This window comes from Gallinula chloropus (assembly GCF_964237585.1).
Source record: "Gallinula chloropus genome assembly, chromosome: 26".
Taxonomy (NCBI): Eukaryota; Metazoa; Chordata; class Aves; order Gruiformes; family Rallidae; genus Gallinula; species Gallinula chloropus.
The window spans coordinates 4100466-4118547 of NC_140111.1; the positions used below are offsets into that span (position 1 = coordinate 4100466).

At 56.8% G+C, this 18082-nt stretch overlaps 3 protein-coding genes across 3 annotated transcripts; all 3 read left to right on the plus strand.

Moving 5' to 3' along the window:
- Window positions 1–896: 896 nt before the first annotated feature.
- Window positions 897–2126, plus strand: LOC311201100 (feather keratin Cos1-2-like; the record flags this gene model as incomplete). The annotated part of the gene is made up of 2 exons (XM_084275403.1): window positions 897–1186; window positions 2078–2126. The coding sequence occupies 2 exons, from the start codon at window positions 897–899 to the stop codon at window positions 2124–2126; spliced, it is 339 nt and encodes a 112-aa protein (XP_084131529.1).
- Window positions 2127–7385: 5259 nt separating this feature from the next.
- Window positions 7386–13652, plus strand: LOC311201028 (feather keratin Cos1-1/Cos1-3/Cos2-1-like; the record flags this gene model as incomplete). The annotated part of the gene is made up of 2 exons (XM_084275332.1): window positions 7386–7431; window positions 13345–13652. The coding sequence occupies exon 2, from the start codon at window positions 13347–13349 to the stop codon at window positions 13650–13652; it is 306 nt and encodes a 101-aa protein (XP_084131458.1). The 5' UTR covers window positions 7386–7431; window positions 13345–13346.
- On the plus strand, window positions 7830–8138 carry LOC311201027 (feather keratin Cos2-3-like; the record flags this gene model as incomplete). The annotated part of the gene is made up of 1 exon (XM_084275331.1): window positions 7830–8138. The coding sequence occupies one exon, from the start codon at window positions 7830–7832 to the stop codon at window positions 8136–8138; it is 309 nt and encodes a 102-aa protein (XP_084131457.1).
- Window positions 13653–18082: the final 4430 nt, after the last annotated feature.

An 18082-nucleotide genomic window follows, 5' to 3' on the forward strand; every position in this document is an offset into this window, starting at 1 on the left:
AATAAATTAGAGAGTTTTCTTTCCATCACTCTGTGCTGAGTCTGTTTTGCCCATGACGTTGATTTCAGGATGATCTCTCCCTGTCCTTACATTGACTTCTAAGCTTCCCAATGTCTATTTTCACTCCTGTCCAGATGAAAAGGGGAGTGACAGAGCAACTTTGGTGGGTGTCTGTTTTCAAGCCAGGGTCAAACCAACACAGGCTGCTGTTCAGTGTTTAGTATCTCAGGTCTGGGAGTGATGGCCAGGTTGGGGCAGTGTTGGCAACAGCTCAGCTGAATCTTCTGCCCACACTGCTGCATTCCTGCCCTAGAAACCTGCAAATGAAAAGGCAGCAGTGCTGGAAAATACAGCCCAGCCCGTACCATCAGTAGCGATGGTTTGCATGCAAGAGGAGATGGTCAGAAAATTGGTACCTCTGCAAAGGGGCCTCATGTCCTGAGGCAATGCAGGACAGGTATAAAAGCCAGCACAAGTCCCTGCTCTCTCACACAGCTCTCTTGCCTCCTTCTCTTTGGGAAACAGGTGAGTGCTGAGCCCCTTCTCCTCTTCTTCCAGAGGGAGATGTCCAATGGATGGGCATCTTAGATGATCTTGGCTCTGGCCTTCCCTGTGCTTTGGATCTTCATGTCATGACAAAGTAGAGAGAAGGTTCCTGGGACAGAGACTGGATTGGGGCTGAGGAAGGGTTTGATTACAGATTGGGAGGGACCCTCTGTAAGCCAGGCTGCTCTTTATAGGATGATGTGGACCATGTGGCTTCTGGTGGAGTTTCCAGCTCCCCAGGACCGCTTGGGTCCTTTCTGAGACAGAAAAACCCCAGGCTGCTCCTCACTCACCCTGGTGCTCTGCTTTCTCCCTGCTTCTCTCCCAGGTGCAGCTCCAGCCTTAGAAACATGTCCTGCTATAGACAGTGCCTGCCTTGCCGGCCCTGCGGCCCGACCCCGCTGGCCAACAGCTGCAATGAGCCCTGTGTCAGGCAGTGCCAGAGCTCCACTGTGGCCATCGAGCCCCCTGCTGTGGTGGTGACCCTGCCCGGCCCCATCCTCAGCTCCTTCCCACAGAACACCGTCGTGGGCTCCTCCACCTCCGCTGCTGTTGGCAGCATCCTCAGCTGTGATGGAGTGCCCATCAGCTCTGGGGGCTTGGACCTCTCCTGCATCACCAGCCGCTACGGTGGCAGAAGGTGCCTCCCCTGCTAAAGATGCTGGAAAAACCCCACAGAAACACTTTAAGGAACTCAGAAGATGATGATGGACACAGGATCGATCTTTAGGATGTTGTTCCAGGGTAGCTGAATGGCTATGCTTCTCTCTCCTGCTTCCTTGTCTGCTTCTGCTCCACTTGGGATTAAGGATCCCTAGACCAGCCTGGTGGGGACGATGTCTTCTGTCTCTTTGGGTCGTAGATAAACAGCATGCAGGAATGTCCCCACAGGCAGGGATTCTTGGGTACCCCCTGGGACTCCCTGCACTGCTGTCCTCCACTTGGAGTGACTTTGTTTCCCTCTTCTGGTTCATTAAAGTTCTGCTGCATTCAAGCCTGGTCTCCTTGTGTTCATTCCCTCCATGGACACTCACTTCGCTGCTCTTTGTTGCTCTGGGGTGGAAGGGGGTGAGGGCACAAGGACACCCTTCTCCATTCCCAGAGGAATTTTGGCCACTGTCACTTGCAGCCAAGGAACAAATCTGTGGATGTTCTGCTGCCAGTTACCATCAGGCCTTTCCTTGCTATATCTCTACATACCTAGGGTAGCAGCCCCATGAGCTCTTGGCGAAAAGTGTTCACCTCATTATGGCTAGATATGTACTGCAGTGGCGGGGGCGTGGAGGGGGGGGTGTCTGTTGGGCTGCTTGATATGTAATAATACTGGATATAGTGATATAGATCTAGTTGAAGAGACAATTAATTGATACAGCTTTAATCTAAGGAGAATTTGTGCTTTTTAGGAATAGAAAGTATTTGCTTTACACAATGGCAGCAGTGGTAAAGCAGGGAACACTCTCACAAAACATAAAACCTGCTTCATTAAACCCAGTGTAGTGTGGGTAATGGGTTCGTGGTCATCTTCACCCAGGTGGCTCTACCACTGCATGGCCACTTTGCATCAAGAAACCCACTGCTGATCCTGAGCCAGCACCCACTCCAGTGGACACGTCAAAAATCACCAAAGGGCTGGAGAACCTGTCTTGTGAGAAGAGAAGGCTCAGGGCAGACCTCATCACAGTATTAGAGTACTTAAAGGGTGGCTAGAGAGAGGACAGAGGCACAGTACATATTTCAACTACCTGTGCCCATGTCAAAAGCCATGGACACTAGACCATGTCATGGAGCAGAGTGGAAGGGGAAGGCAAGGCTGTAAGTTATCCTCAGGCATTGTTGTTTCCCATCCCTGCACCTCACACCCTTTGGAGCCATCCTCTTGCTGATGCCCACTGATTGTCCTGTAACCAGAGATGTCAACCTCAGGTTCAATGGAGACAGCACCACTGCAGCGACTCCCACCCTCTCCTTCCTTCCTCCACCTCTTTCCTTGAGCAGACTGGGAGAATTGCCACAAAAGGAAGGAGGACTCGAAGACCCAGGTTTGGATGCAACACAACTTTAATGAGTATAAAGGAGAAAGGGAGGTGGTTCACAGGGAGCAACAGCCCCTAAGATGCAGTCGAGCTCCTGCAGGGTGTTGTCTGTCTGCCCGCCCTGCCGAGGGAGGGAGGCCAACAGGTGCCTGCAAGGGCAGGGTTGAAAGATGGAGACAGCACAGGAAATAGAGAGAGGAGAGTGGAAGAAGGAAACAGCTCTACATTTAATGCCCTGAATCTCTATCTCCTCCCCAGCACCACGTTCTCAGGCCACGGGAGGTTCTTGCCAGGGGAGGCTGCCTGCAGCTTTAGCAGGGTTGGCATCTGTTGCCACAGTAGCGGCTGGTGATGCAGGAGAGGTCGAAGCCCCCAGAGCAGATGGGCACTCCATCACAGCTGAGGATGCTGCCAACAGCAGCGGAGGTGGAGGAGCCCACGATGGTGTTCTGTGGGAAGGAGCTGAGGATGGGGCCGGGCAGGGTCACCACCACAGCAGGGGGCTCGATGACCACGGTGGAGCTCTGGCACTGCCTGCAACAGGCCTCATTGCAGCTGCTGGCCAGAGGGGTCGGGCCGCAGGGCTGGCAAGGAGGGCAGCAGGGCTGGCAAGGAGGGCAGCAAGGCTGGCAGGGCTCACAGCAGGGACGGCACTTCTCGGAGCAGGACATGGCTCTGGGTCAGAGGATCACCTGGGAGAAAGGGTCAGGAGAGGGAGCAAACCAAGACACATAAGAAGCAGCACTGCACCCAACCACCAGGGAGGCAAGGCACCTGCTTGGCCCAGCATATGCTGCCCAGCTCAAGTCCCAGGAGCCACCTCAACTAAGGCCCAGCCCCTCTCTGGGCAAGACTCTCTCTCCCCGTCCCTCTCCCATGTGAAGCAGCTCCCAGCCGTGGGCTAGGACACACCGTATCATCGGCGACATACATCCAGGAAAGACCTGATCTTGAAGGAGAAAGGAGAAGGAGAAGGAGAAGGAGAAGGAGAAGGAGAAGGAGAAGGAGAAGGAGAAGGAGAAGGAGAAGGAGAAGGAGAAGGAGAAGGAGAAGGAGAAGGAGAAGGAGAAGGAGAAGGAGAAGGAGAAGGAGAAGGAGAAGGAGAAGAGGCCTCAAACTCACCTGATTCCCAAGGAGAAAGAAGGAGAGAGAAGGCGATGAGAGAGCAGACACTTGGGCTGCCTTTTATAGGAGCCCTGCACTGCCTCAGGCCCACAGGCACCTTTGCGGAAGTAATAATGTTCTGACCAGCTCCTGTCAAATGCAAACCATCCCAGGTAATGGCATGGGCTGTCTCCTGGTTTCCTGCACTGCTGCCTTCTCATTTCCTGCCTTATGCCACGTGCTTTCCCATCTGAAGACTTCTGTGAGTCCCGGCATGAGAGGCCCCAGGGTTACCGGGGCAGAAAGACATCAGCAGAAGCAGAACGCCCAGCTCCAGTGCTGATGGAGCACTGTGAAGGCCATTGCTGGGCCCCTGGGTCCTTCCATTGGCTCGACTGAGGCAAAAGAGTTCAGGAAATGGGCACTGCTCTTGTGCTTCTTGTCCAGATGCCCAAGGACTGCCATTTGAGAGGACATGGCACATCTGTTTATCTTGCTCCCCCCAAGTCTCTCTGATTGTTGCTCATTGTTTCACACAGGTGTTGCTTCCACTGGGAGGGTCTGACCCACTTGAAGCACTACCAGTGCTGTCAGGACAATTTTTTGGGGCTCATTTGCCATGTGCACAGTGGCGCCTGTTTCTCTGCCAGTCAGATTCCTCCCTGATGCCTTCAGTCTGCCCTCCCAAGCTTTCCATCACTCCTATTGATTTCCCTTCCTTCCCAGAGAGCTGGTTCTCAAAGGACAGCAGAGCGTGTCCACTGCTCCAAGAGGGAACCAGGAAGCAGGGGTCACGAAGACAGACAAAACCCATCTGGATACCGTTGTTGACAACGTGCTGAGGCTGAGCCTGCTTGAGCGGGGCATTGGACTGGGGGAACAACAGTTGAAGGAGCACAGCAACAGTTCTGCTCCTCTGGCCTTCAGAATATTTCCCTAGATTTGGCAGCTGGAGGGCATTTGGGTATGTCTGGTAATTCCTGAGTGTGATAGTTTCTCAGTTGCACAATTCCTCATTGCCTAATTGAAATGCCTGAGGGGCTGCTGGTGTTAGTGACACCCTGGAGTTGAGATGCCTGAGGGTGTCCTTGGGAAGGGAGCCAAGCTACCATGAGACAGCCCCTAAGCTGAGCATCCCTCGGGAACGTCTGAGTTCATGAAGGGAACCATGAAATCTCTGTGTCTCACAGGAGGGACCTGAAGCTGTCCCGGTGCCTGGCAAAAAGTGCTCAGCATCCTTGGAAGGGGGGACAGAGGCCAGAGAAGAACCAGCCTGAGCTGGGCTGTAAGGGAACCTGTGCATCACACAGACAAGGCTGGCAGGCCTTTCCAGACAGGCCAGAGGGGCCACGTCACCCTGAAGGCTCTGAGCCCTTTCTGGGGAAGCAGGAGAGCCCTGTGGGACACATCCTGCTGCCCCCCGGCCTTGCACAGCCCGTCTCAGGCTCCACGGGGAGCGCTGCCCGAGAGAGGCCGTTTGCTGCCTGCGGGAGCACCGATCCACAGCATCCGTCACTGCGCAGAGGAGCGGAGCGCAGCCCCGACTGGCGGGAGGAGCTGGTGCTGCCGGGGCCGGGCCCGGCGGGGCGGGGGAAGGGCCGCGGGTCCCGGGCAGGGGCCGGAGCGGCAGCACCGCAGCGGCAGCGCCCCCTGGCGGGCGCGTCCGGACTATGCCCCCGAGCCCGACACACACGCCCGGCCCCGCCCGCGGCGGTTCGTGCCCGGCCGCAGCCCCGGCTCCTCTCCCCGTGTCTCCCACGGCGCAGTAATACACCGCCGCGTCCCTGCGCCGGGGCTGGGAGAGCCGCAGGGTGCTGAAACGCCGGTCTGATGACACCGACAGCTGCCCAGGTGGGTCCTCCAGATCCTTGGAGTCTTTGTGAATGACCGCGAGGAATGTGGGACCTCGACCCGGCAGCTGGCGGTACCAGTAGATGGACTCGCCCATCAGTATGTTGGGGTGGGAGCAGTTGATGGTGATTTTCGTGCCCTCGCTGGTCTCTGCCGACGGCTCCTGCTGCACCTGGGCTCTGCCCACAGCCACTGCCAGGAAGGAGAAAGAGAAGGAAAAACCTCAGAAACTGCTTTCTGCCCAGCCCTGCCTGGTGTTTCCCAGAGGAAATCCCGCACAAGCACCGGCACCGTGCCGACATGAGGAGGAGAAGGGTTTCCAGCCTGGGCAGGAACGAAAGTGCCCAGGAATAGCTGCTGGAGAAAGGAATGTGTGAATGACGGGTGGAAAGGGAGAGATATGAATGAGAAAAGGAAAGAGAGAAAATGAGGCAGCGACAGGAGTAATAGAGACCTGGACAGGAGGACAGGAAGTGGGTAATAAGATTCCAGAAGGAGCAGGAGAGTCAGAGACCATTCCCGGGCACAGCGGTGGTTCCACACCAGCCCCCACCACCCCCGGCAGCCCCACGCACCCAGCAGCACCGCGGCCAGCCCCGCCAGCCCTGCGCCCCGGCCCCGCCGCATCCCGCCAGCCCCGGCTCTCTGCTGCCTGTGGCCGCGGCGCCTCCTCTCCGCCGCCTCCTCTCTCTCCTCACGGCCCCGCTGCCGCCAGCTCCGCCCCGGGGCTGAGCCCTCAGCCACCGGCGGGGCCTGACCGGGCGGGACGGGAGCAGAGCGGCCCGAGGGGTGCGGCGCTGCCCAGCCCTGGGCCCCCGCGCTCCCCGGGACAGAGTGAAGCGGGACAGACCGGCCAGAGCAGAGCTCCCCACAGCGGCACTGGCTGGGCAGGAGTGGGGCCAGAGTCTGCACCCAGCAAGGACACCTCAGCCATGGGGGATGTCCTCTGCCCGGGAAGGAGCCCAAGGGCAGGGGCAGTGCCACGGCCACAGGACCATCAGGCAGGTAGTTTTTCAGGGGAAGCACTTCGCAATCTTACACAACTCCTGTTATTCCCAGGGTTCCTTGGCACATCGGATATGGAAAACAGCATCAGGAGGAAAAGGGCAAGGGGATCTGTATCACGGAGTCACAGAATGAGTGGGGCTGGAAGGGCCCTCTGGAGATCATCTCGCCCAAAATCCCTGCCAGAGCAGGATCACCTCCAAGCAGTTCTGTCCCCTGCCTACAGACCATATACAGGGTCCTCTAGAAAAGACAGGCAGCAGAGAGAGGGCTTCTGTGCCAGTGAATTGGCTCAAGCTGGGCACCACACTCTCAGAAGCTGCATCTCCTGCTCTCTTCAGGTGCACAAGTCTTTCCTCAACAACACTGAACCATTGGACAAGTGGGACAATAGAATAAGATTATGTTAAGCCCATTGGTCATTTTGGTGGCCCTATATAGTGCAGACAGCAATGTTTGGCTGTCTCAAGTCTTTTCAGTTCATTGCAGATTATGAGAGGGCCAGTGTACATGTCTGTGTGTGCGCCAGCTCTTTATCTTGCGTGACCTCTGATGCAGTCTTCCATTACATGCAATGAATCCTCTGCCCACAATGACATTTTCTGGTCCAGAAATCCTTGGGCCTCTCATCCTGTCCCACAAAATGTGGGGAATTCACTGGGGAATGTGCCTGGCATGAGGCAGGACATGGACAGACAGCAGCTCAGGAAGCCAGAGCACAGCCCAGAGCATTACCTGGAATGTTTTGCATTCGAGATGAGCGTGTCAGAAAAGAATCCCCTCTCCAAGGGATGCCTCTGGCAGCCTGGGGCAGTAAAGGCCCAGGATAAAAGCCAGCCCAACTCGGCACTCGCTCACCCACTTCTCTTGCCTCCTTCTCCTTGGGAACCAGGTGAGTCTGAAGCCCCTTCTTCTTTCTCTGCTTTCTTAAAAGGGAGGTCTCGCCTATGTGGACTTCTCATCTGACAGCAGCTGTGTCCTGGGCATGACTCTGGGGCTGCTTGTCCAGAGAGGGTAGTGGGGAGGAGGTTAGGCATGGAGGGAAGCTGGGGTGGTACTGAGCTGGCTGCTGGAGTCAGAGTTAGGAAGAGCTGGGTAACAGTTGGTGGGACTTCTTAATCCCAGGCAGGATAAGGCTAAGAAGCCCTCATACATCTCTGCACAGCATCCACCTCCTGGCCCTGCAGTTCTTTGTCTTCCTCATGAAGTGGTGACAGGCTGCTCCTCACCAATTCCCATGTTGTTTTTCCTCGCTGTTTTCTCTCCCAGGTGCAGCTCCTGCCCCAGGACATGTCCTGCTACAGCCAGTGCCAGCCCTGCTGCCAGCCCTGTGGCCCGACCCCGCTGGCCAGCAGCTGCAATGAGCCCTGTTGCAGGCAGTGCCAGAGCTCCACCGTGGTCATCGAGCCCTCCCCTGTGGTGGTGACCCTGCCCGGCCCCATCCTCAGCTCCTTCCCACAAAACACCGTCGTGGGCTCCTCCACCTCCGCTGCTGTTGGCAGCATCCTCAGCTGTGATGGAGTGCCCATCTCCTCTGGGGGCTTTGACCTCTCCTGCATCACCAGCCGCTACTGTGGCAACAGATGCCCCCCCTGCTAAAGCTGCTGGCAGTGACCTCAGACAAGGACCCCCAGGAACTCAGAGCGTGATGCTGCACAGAGGACCAAACTCCGTGCTGCTGCTTTAACCAACGTGACCATTGTTGGCTTGGCCTGCAAGGGCAAGACTGGGACAGCCTGAGCTCTTGGACAACACGGCCAATGTCTACCTTTCCTCTCTTCCCCTCATCCTTTTCACCTCTTTTCTTGTCTTCTGTTCCCTTCCAATCCTGCTGGGAGGACCCCACAAACCAGCCTGGAGGGACCTGCTGGCCTGTCTCCCTTTGCTGGGCAGATGTCCTGTGGGAACTCTGCCATGGCAAAAGGGAAACAGATTCTTGGCACCTCCTGCACTGGGGCCTCCACTCAGAGTGACCTCATGGCACCCTTTAGACTCTTCAATAAATTGCTGCAGCCCTGCCCGTGTCCCTGTGCTGCTCTTTCCAGCTGCGTCCTGACTGCGGAGAGAGAAAGCCACGGCTTGTGGGGAATTAGGTGGGGGCAGAGGGGGACTGTTCATCACTCCTTGAGGTATTGGAGGGTGGGACACGCTGCAGCAACTCTTCTTTCAGGCACTGCCTCCTGACGGGGAGGAAGTCAACCCTACTTACTCCACAGCCAATGCCCATCTGTCTTTGCTTTGCTGCATTTCTGTTCAGAAATCCCTTTTGGACATGGAGCATGTCATATGAACAGGAATCCTGATGAGTGCTGTCCTCAAGAGAGGAACTGTGTGCATGTAGGGAATCCCCATGATGGAGGTCAGCAGTCCAACACCTCCAACATCTGATCATGCATTCCTGTCACTTTTCAGCACAGCATCTGGCATGGCTCACCTGCTGCCAGCTTGTTGGTGGAGGTGTTGTGGTGGTTTGATGCTGGCAGGAGGACAGACACACACAGTACCACCAGAGTTGGATAATGAGAAGTCTGACCAGACCTTAAGACACCACCCCCCAACCCTCCTCCACTGTCTGTTGGCAGCAGACCTCCCTTTAGTCAGGATTTCCCTCCCTTCTCCCATTTCACTGGGACACGGGGCGGGGACAGGGAATGGGAGAATCAGGGGTTTGGTCCATTCCTCATGAGTTGTTTTCCTTCTTAGCTGGGGAGGGGTTGTGTGGGGGTCTCTATCTCTCTCCATGGGCTGAAAGTGCTGCTAGAGGCTTGCTCCAACACGGACCACGGTGTTCTTCATGTGTCTCCACATGCTCCAGAGTGGGGCCTCTCCATGGGCTGCATACGGGGTATCTGCTCTCTACCCTCTTCCATGGGCTGTACAGGAACACCCACTCTACCAGGGTCTTCTCCATAGGCTGCAGGGGAATCCTTCACGCTGGTGCCTGGAGCGACTCTCCCCTGCCATTCTTCACTGGCCTTGGTGTCTGCACAGTTTCTTACACCTTTTTCACTCCTTCTCTGGGGGCAAAAAGTGGCTGCTTGCTGGGTTTTCTCTCCTACATGTGATTGATTCCCAGAGGCATTATGACCATCACTGACAGGCTTGGCCTCAGTCAACAACAACTCTGGTCTTGAGTGGACCGATATTTACTCTCTGGAGCCTGCAGAGAACTTCTAGCTGCTTCTTGCAGAAGCCCCTGGCAACCTCACCAGTGTCAGGAAGGTGCCCTTTCTCATGGAATTGGAGCAATATTCTCTCTGCTACTTCTCTTGCTGTTAGTACATTTGAAAAACCCCAGGGGATTGGCAGCCCCAACCTGAACTGAGCTTTGCCCTCACAAGCTTTCTCTCTGCAAAGGCCAGCAGCACCCTACAGCCCTCCTCCAGTGCTTGACCCTGCTGCCATCAGCTGGGGCCTTGTTTCTCCCTGCTGAGCTCCAGCAGAAGGTCCCTGTTCAGGCAGGCCGAGCCCTGCCCTGCCTTCTTGATTGCCGCCATTTGGACCTGCCTGTTTCTGTGCTACTGGAAGGGGGGGGCTTCAAAAGGGACCGGCATTGCTGGAACCTTCGAGAGAAAAGAGGTGCCGAGCGCAGGACCCAACTGCCGGGAGGTGCTGCCAGGGTGAATGTCTCCACTCCCCGGCCGCAGCGGCGGCGCCCCCTGGCGGGCCCAGCCGGGCTGTGCCCCCGAGCCCGACACACACGCCCGGCCCCGCCCGCGGCGGTTCGTGCCCGGCCGCAGCCCCGGCTCCTCTCCCCGTGTCTCTCACGGCGCAGTAATACACCGCCGCGTCCCTGCGCCGGGGCTGGGAGAGACACAACTTGCTCGACCGTTGGTTTGCTGCAACCAAAAGCTTCCCAGGCGGGTCCTTCAAGGTTTTGGAATCTTTAATGCCGCTCACGAGTAATTCAGGAGCTCGGCCCGGGAGCTGACGGTACCACTGGATGTTATAGGCCTGTATGCTGGTGTGTGAGCAGTTCATGGTGATTTCGGTGCCCTCGGTGGTCTCTGCCGACGGCTCCTGCTGCACCTGGGCTCTGCCCACAGCGGCTGCCAGAAAGAAGAAAGAGAAGGAAAAACCTCAGAAACTGCTTTCTGCCCAGCCCTGCCTGGTGTTTCCCAGAGGAAATCCCGCACAAGCACCGGCACCGGCACTGTGCCGACATGAGGAGGAGAAGGGTTTCCAGCCTGGGCAGGAACGAAAGTGCCCAGGAATAGCTGCTGGAGACAGGAATGTGTGAATGACGGGTGGAAAGGGGGGAGATAGGGATGAGAAAAGGAAAGAGAGAAAATGAGGCAGAGAAAGGAATGAATGGATTAATAGAGCCCGGGATGGGCGGACAAAAGCGAGAAAATAAGATCCGAGAAGGAGCAGGAGAGTCAGAGACCGTTTCCGGGCACAGCGCTGGTCCAAGGTCCGGATCCCGCCACCCCAGCAGCCCCACGCACCCAGCAGCACCGCGGCCAGCCCCGCTAGCCCTGCGCCCCGGCCCCGCCGCATCCCGCCAGCCCCGGCTCTCTGCTGCCTGTGGCCGCGGCGCCTCCTCTCCGCCGCCTCCTCTCTCTCCTCACGGCCCCGCTGCCGACAGCTCCGCCCCGGGGCTGAGCCCTGCGCCGCCGGAGGGGTCGGGCCGTGCGGGACGGGAGCGGAGCGGCCCGAGGGGTGCGGCGCTGCCCAGCCCTGGGCCCCCCGCACTCCCCGGCACAGAGCGAAGCGGGACGAGCCGTCGGTGTGGATGGAGCTCGGGAAAGCCGGCCAGAGGAAGGGGACGGGTACTGCTGCTGCTGCCCGGGGACAAGGCACCCCAAACCCACAGCGACCTCCGGGACACCTCGGGTGCTGCTGCCGCCCTTGCAGCCATCGTACAAGTCAACACAAGTTCACACACACACAGAGGCGGTGAGGATGCAGATGAAACAGGTCATAGCCATGAACCACACTGTCATGGACTCATACAATGGTTTGGATGATCCACATCAAATCCCTGTGCCATGGGCTCACAAATCTTCCAGTTTGCCCAAAGGCCCATCCAACCTGGCAACACCCCCTACTCAGGGAACAGTTTCTTCCTAAACTTCATCTTAATCTCCCTGCTTTCACCTTAAAGATCTTAACCCTTCTCCTCTCAAAACATCCTCGGTCAAAAAGACCCTCTCCCACTTCAGCAACTAGAAGGCTGTTCTAAGATCTCTCTGGAGTCTTCCCTTTTCCAGGCTGAGCAACCCCACTCTCTCTTAAACTCTCCTCACAGGAGAGGTCTGCAATCCTCCTTATCATCTTCATTGCCCTCCTCTGGACTTTCTCCACCAGATCCACGTCTTTTTGTTGTTGGGGTCACCAAAGCCAGACACAATAGTCCAGGAAAGCTCTCATGGGAGTAGTGTAGAGGGGCAGAATCACCTCCCTAGACCTGCTAGTTATGTGCCTGCCGCTCTTTTACAAAACACGGTTGGTGTTCTGGGTGGGAGACGTCAACCAAGACCACCAAGTCCTTCTCCTCAGGGCTGCTCACAAGCCATTCTCCACCCAGCCTGGAGTTGTGCTTGGCATTTCCCTGACCCATATGCAGGACCTTGCATTTGGTCTTCTTGGTCTTTCTCTGTGAAGGACTGTGGAGGGGACCACACGATGCATCAGGGGAAGAGTGTGTGGAATGAATGTCCCCATGGCCAAGAAGGAAACCAACTTGTGAGGAACTGACCGAAACCCCAATTCCCCAATCCTTGCCCCTCCCCATGCTACAGTGGGGAGAGGAAGAGAGTGAAATCCTGACTACAGTGAAGTCTGCTAAGAAGGGAGAGGTGAGGGGAAGGTACTTTAAGATCTGTTCGTGCTTCTCATTACCCGACTCTGGTGTTGCTGGACATGTAATAAATTAGAGAGGTTTCTTTCCATCACTCTCTGCTGAGTCTGTTTTGCCCGTGACGTTGATTTCAGGATGATCTCTCCCTGTCCTTACATTTACTCCTAAGCTTCCCAATATCTATTTTCACTCCTGTCCAGATGAAAAGGGGAGTGACAGAGCAACTTTGATGGGTGTCTGGTGTCAAGTCAGGTCAAACCAACACAGGCTGCTGTTCAGTGTTTAGCATCTCAGGTCTGGGAGTGATGGCCAGGTTGGGGCAGTGTTGGCAACAGTTTAGCTGAACCTTCTGCCCACACTGCTGCATTCCTGCCCTAGAAACCCCGGGGCATTTCCTCCCCATGCTCAGAACAAGCCGTCCCTGGGAAATGGGCCTGGCACAGAGCTGCAAATGAAAAGGCAGCAGTGCTGGAAAATACAGCCCAGCCCATAACATCAGCGGCGATGGTTTGCATGCAAGAGGAGCTGGTCAGAAAATTGGTACCTCTGCAAAGGGGCCTCATGTCCTGTGGCAATGCAGGGCAGCTATAAAAGCCAGCACAAGTCCCTGCTCTCTCACAGAGCTCTCTTGCCTCCTTCTCTTTGGGAAACAGGTGAGTGCTGAGCCCCTTCTCCTCTTCTTCCAGAGGGAGATTTCCAACGGATGGGCATCTCAGATGCTCTTGGTTCTGGCCTTCCCTGTGCTTTGGATCTTCTTGTCATGACAAAGTAGAGAGAAGGTTCCTGGGACAGAGACTGGATTGGGGCTGAGGAAGAGTTTAATTACAGATTGGGAGGGACCCTCTGTGAGCCAGGCTGCTCTTTATAGGATGATGTAGACCATGTGGCTCCCTAGGACCCCTCGGCTTCTTTGTCAGACAGAAAAACCCCAGGCTGCTCCTCACTCACCCTTGTGCTGTGCTTCCTCCCTGCTTCTCTCCCAGGTGAAGCTCCAGCCCCAAGACATGTCCTGCTACAGCCCGTGCCAGCCCTGCCGGCCCTGCGGCCCGACCCCGCTGGCCAACAGCTGCAATGAGCCCTGTGTCAGGCAGTGCCAGAGCTCCACTGTGGTCATCGAGCCCCCTGCTGTGGTGGTGACCCTGCCTGGCCCCATCCTCAGCTCCTTCCCACAGAACACCGTCGTGGGCTCCTCCACCTCCGCTGCTGTTGGCAGCATCCTCAGCTGTGATGGAGTGCCCATCAACTCTGGGGGCTTTGACCTCTCCTGCATCACCAGCCGCTACGGTGGCAGAAGGTGCCTCCCCTGCTAAAGATGCTGGAAAAACCCCACAGAAACACTTTAAGGAACTCAGAAGATGATGATGGACACAGGATCGATCTTTAGGATGTTGTATCGAGGGTAGCTGAATGGCTATGCTTCTCTCTCCTGCTTCCTTGTCTGCTTCTGCTCCACTTGGGATTAAGGATCCCTAGACCAGCCTGGTGGGGACGATGTCTTCTGCCTCTTTGGTTTATAGACAAACACCATGCAGGCATGTCCCCACAGGCAGGGATTCTTGGGTACCCCTGGGACTCCCTGCACTGCTGTCCTCCACTTGGAGTGACTTTGTTTCCCTCTTCTGGTTCATTAAAGTTCTGCTGCATTCAAGCCTTGTCTCTGTGTGTTCATTCCCTCCATGGACACTCCTGTGTTGCTCTGGGGTTGAAGGGGGTGAGGGCACAAGGACACGCTTCTCCATTCCCAGGGGAATGGGATGTTGGGACAGCCTTCAGTGGCTCCCATTTTGAGCACTGTCACTTAGAGCCAAGGAAAGAATCCGTGGATGTTCTGCTGCCAGTTACCATCAGGCCTTGCCTTGCTGTAGTTAGAGGCAATTAATTAATATAGCTTTAATATAAGGAGAATTTGTGTTTTTTAGGAATAGAAAGTATTTGCTTTACAGAATGGCTGCAGTGGTAAAGCAGGGAACACTCTCACAAAACATAAAACCTGCTTCCTTCAACCCAGTGTAGTGTGGGTAATGGGGTCGTGGTCATCTTCACCCCGGTGGCTCTACCACTGCATGGCCACTTTGCATCAAGAAACCCACTGCTGAACCTGAGCCAGCACTCACTCCAGTGTACACGTCAAAGATGACCAAAGGGCTGGAGTACCTGTCCTATGAGAAGAGAAGGCTCCGGGCAGACCTCATCACAGTATTACAGTACTTAAAGGGTGGCTAGAGAGAGGACAGCTGCTCTTCTGAATCTTCAGCGGCCCATGGGGCTGCTGAGATCACAGGCAGTGCGGGCACCACTGTGTAGCCTGAGTGAGGCTGATGCCAGCACTACCATGTGAATTCCCTCAGCCCTGCATGTCTGGCCAGCAGCTGGGCTGGGCTAGGCACTGGAACACTGTGTGAGGTACCTATTTCAACTACATGAGCAGGTCATGGAGCAGATTGGAAGGCAGAGGGGAGGCTGTGAGTTCTCCTCAGGCATTGTTCTTTCCAGCCCTGCACCTCCCACTTTTTGGAGCCATCCTCTCGCTGATGCCCACTGGTTGTCCTGTAACCAGGGATGTCAATCTCAGGTTCAAGGGAGACAGCACCACTGCATCAAGTCCCACCCTCTCCTTCGTTCTTCCATTTCTTTCCCTGAGCAGACTGGGAGAATTGCCACAAAAGGAAGGAGGACTTGAAGACCCAGGTTTGGATGCAACACAACTTTAATTAGTGTAAAGAAGAAAGGGGGGTGGCTCACAGGGAGCACCAGGCACAGCCCCTAAGAAGCGGTCGAGCTCCTGCAGGGTGTTCCCAGCCCTGCCTAGGAAGGGAGGCCAAGAGGTGCCTGCAAGGGCAGGGTTGAAAGATGGAGACAGCACAGGAAATAGAGAGAGGAATATGGAAGAAGGAAACAGCTCTACGTTCAATGCCCTGAATCTCTATCCCCTCCCCAGCACCACGTTCTCAGGCCACGGGAGGTTCTTGCCAGGGGAGGCCGCCTGCAGCTTTAGCAGGGTTGGCATCTGTTGCCACAGTAGCGGCTGGTGATGCAGGAGAGGTCAAAGCCCCCAGAGCAGATGGGCACTCCATCACAGCTGAGGATGCTGCCAACAGCAGCGGAGGTGGAGGAGCCCACGATGGTGTTCTGTGGGAAGGAGCTGAGGATGGGGCCGGGCAGGGTCACCACCACAGCAGGGGGCTCGATGACCACGGTGGAGCTCTGGCACTGCCTGCAACAGGCCTCATTGCAGCTGCTGGCCAGAGGGGTCGGGCCACAGGGCTGGCAAGGAGGGCAGCAGGGCTGGCAAGGAGGGCAGCAAGGCTGGCAGGGCTCACAGCAGGGACGGCACTTCTCGGAGCAGGACATGGCTCTGGGTCAGAGGATCACCTGGGAGAAAGGGTCAGGGGAGGGAGCAAACCCAGACACATGAGAAGCAGCACTGCACCCAACCACCAGGGAGGCAAGGCACCGGCTTGGCCCAGCATATGCTGCCCAGCTCAAGTCCCAGGAGCCACCTCAACTAAGGCCCAGCCCCTCTCTGTGCAAGACTCTCTCTCCCCGTCCCTCTCCCATGTGAAGCAGCTCCCAGCCGTGGACTAGGACACACCGTATCATCGGCGACATACATCCAGGAAAGACCTGATCTTGAAGGAGAAGGAGAAGAGCCCTCAAACTCACCTGATTCCCAAGGAGAAAGAAGGAGAGAGAAGGCGATGAGAGAGCAGACACTTGGGCTGCCTTTTATAGGAGCCCTGCACTGCCTCAGGCCCACAGGCACCTTTGCGGAAGTACTAATGTTCTGACCAGCTCCTGTCAAATGCAAACCATCCCAGGTAATGGCATGGGCTGTCTCCTGGTTTCCTGCACTGCTGCCTTCTCATTTCCTGGCTTATACCACGTGCTTTCCCATCTGAAGGTCTCTGTGAGTCCCGGCATGAGAGGCCCCAGGGTTACCGGGGCAGAAAGACGTCAGCAGAAGCAGAACGCCCAGCTCCAGTGCTGATGGAGCACTGTGAAGGACATTTCTGGGCCCCTGGGTCATTCCATTGGCTCGACTGAGAGAAAAGAGCTCAGGAAATGGGCACTGCTCTTGTGCTTCTTGTCCTGATGTCCAAGGACTGCCATTTGAGAGGACATGGCACATCTGTTTATCTTGCTCCCCCCAAGTCTTTTCAGGACAATTTTCATGGACTCATTTGCCATGTGCACAGTGGCGCCTCTTTCTTTGCCAGTCAGATTTCTCCCTGATGCCTTCAGTCTGCCCTCCCAAGCTTTCCATCACTCCTATTGATTTCCCTTCCTTCCCAGGCAGCTGGTCCTCAAGGGACAACAGAGCGTGTCCACTGCTCCAAGGGGCACCAGGAAGCAGGGGTCACGAAGACAGACAAAACCCATCTGGACCACATTGTTGACAATGTGCTGAGGCTGAGCCTGCTTGACAGGGGCATTGGACTGGGGGAACAACCGTTGAATGAGCACAGCAACAGTTCTGCTCCTCTGGCCTTCAGAATATTTCCCTAGATTTGGCAGCTGGAGGGCATTTGGGCATTTCTGGTAATTGTGTGATGGTTTCCTTGTTGCACAATTCCTCATTGCCTAATTGAAATGCCTGAGGGGCTGGTGGAGTTAGTGACACCCTGGGCTTGAGATGTTTGTGGGTGTCCTTGGGAAGGGAGCCAAGCTATGATGAGACAGCCACTACGCTGAGCATCCTTTGGGAAAGTCTGAGTTCATGAAGGGAACCATGAAATCTCTGTGTTTCACAGGAGGGACCTGAAGATGTCCCTGTGCCTGGGAAAAAGAGCTCAGCATCCTTGTGAAGCGGGGACAGAGAACTGAGCAGAACCAGCCTGAGCTGGGCTGGAAGGGAACACGTGCCCACTGAGATGCATGGCAGAGACAAGGGTGGCAGGCCTTTCCAGACAGGCCACAGGGGCCACGTCACCCCGAAGGCTCTGAGCCCTTTCCGGGGAAGCAGGAGAGCCCTGTGGGACACATCCTGCTGCCCCCCGGCCTTGCACGGCCCGTCTCAGGCTCCACGGGGAGCGTTGCCCAAGAGAGGCTGTTTGCTGCCTGCGGGAGCACCGATCCGCAGCAGCCGTCACTGCGCAGAGGAGCCGAGCGCAGCCCCGACTGGCTGGAGGAGCTGGTGCTGCCGGGGCCGGGCCCGGCGGGGCGGGGGAAGGGCCGCGGGTCCCGGGCAGGGGCCGGAGCGGCAGCACCGCAGCTACAGCGCCCCCTGGCGGACCCAGCCGGGCTGTGCCCCTGAGCCCGACACACACGCCCGGCCCCGCCCGCGGCGGTTCGTGCCCGGCCGCAGCCCCGGCTCCTCTCCCCGTGTCTCCCACGGCGCAGTAATACACCGCCGCGTCCCTGCGCCGGGGCTGGGAGAGACGCAGGGTGCTGGACCGACGGTCTGCCGACACCGACAGCTTCCCAGGCGGGTCCTCCAGATCCTTGGAGTCTTTCAGTGCGCTCACAAGGAACTCGGGGCCTCGGCCCGGGAGCTGCCGGTACCAGTGGATGAAGTCGCTGCCCTGTACGTGGGGGTGCGAGCAGTTGATGGTGATTTCAGTGCCCTCGGTGGTCTCTGCCCACGGCTCCTGCTGCACCTGGGCTCTGCCCACAGCCGCTGCCAGGAAGGAGAAAGAGAAGGAAAAACCTCAGAAACTGCTTTCTGCCCAGCCCTGCCTGGTGTTTCCCAGAGGAAATCCCGCACAAGCACCGGCACCGTGCCGAGAAGAGGAGGAGAAGG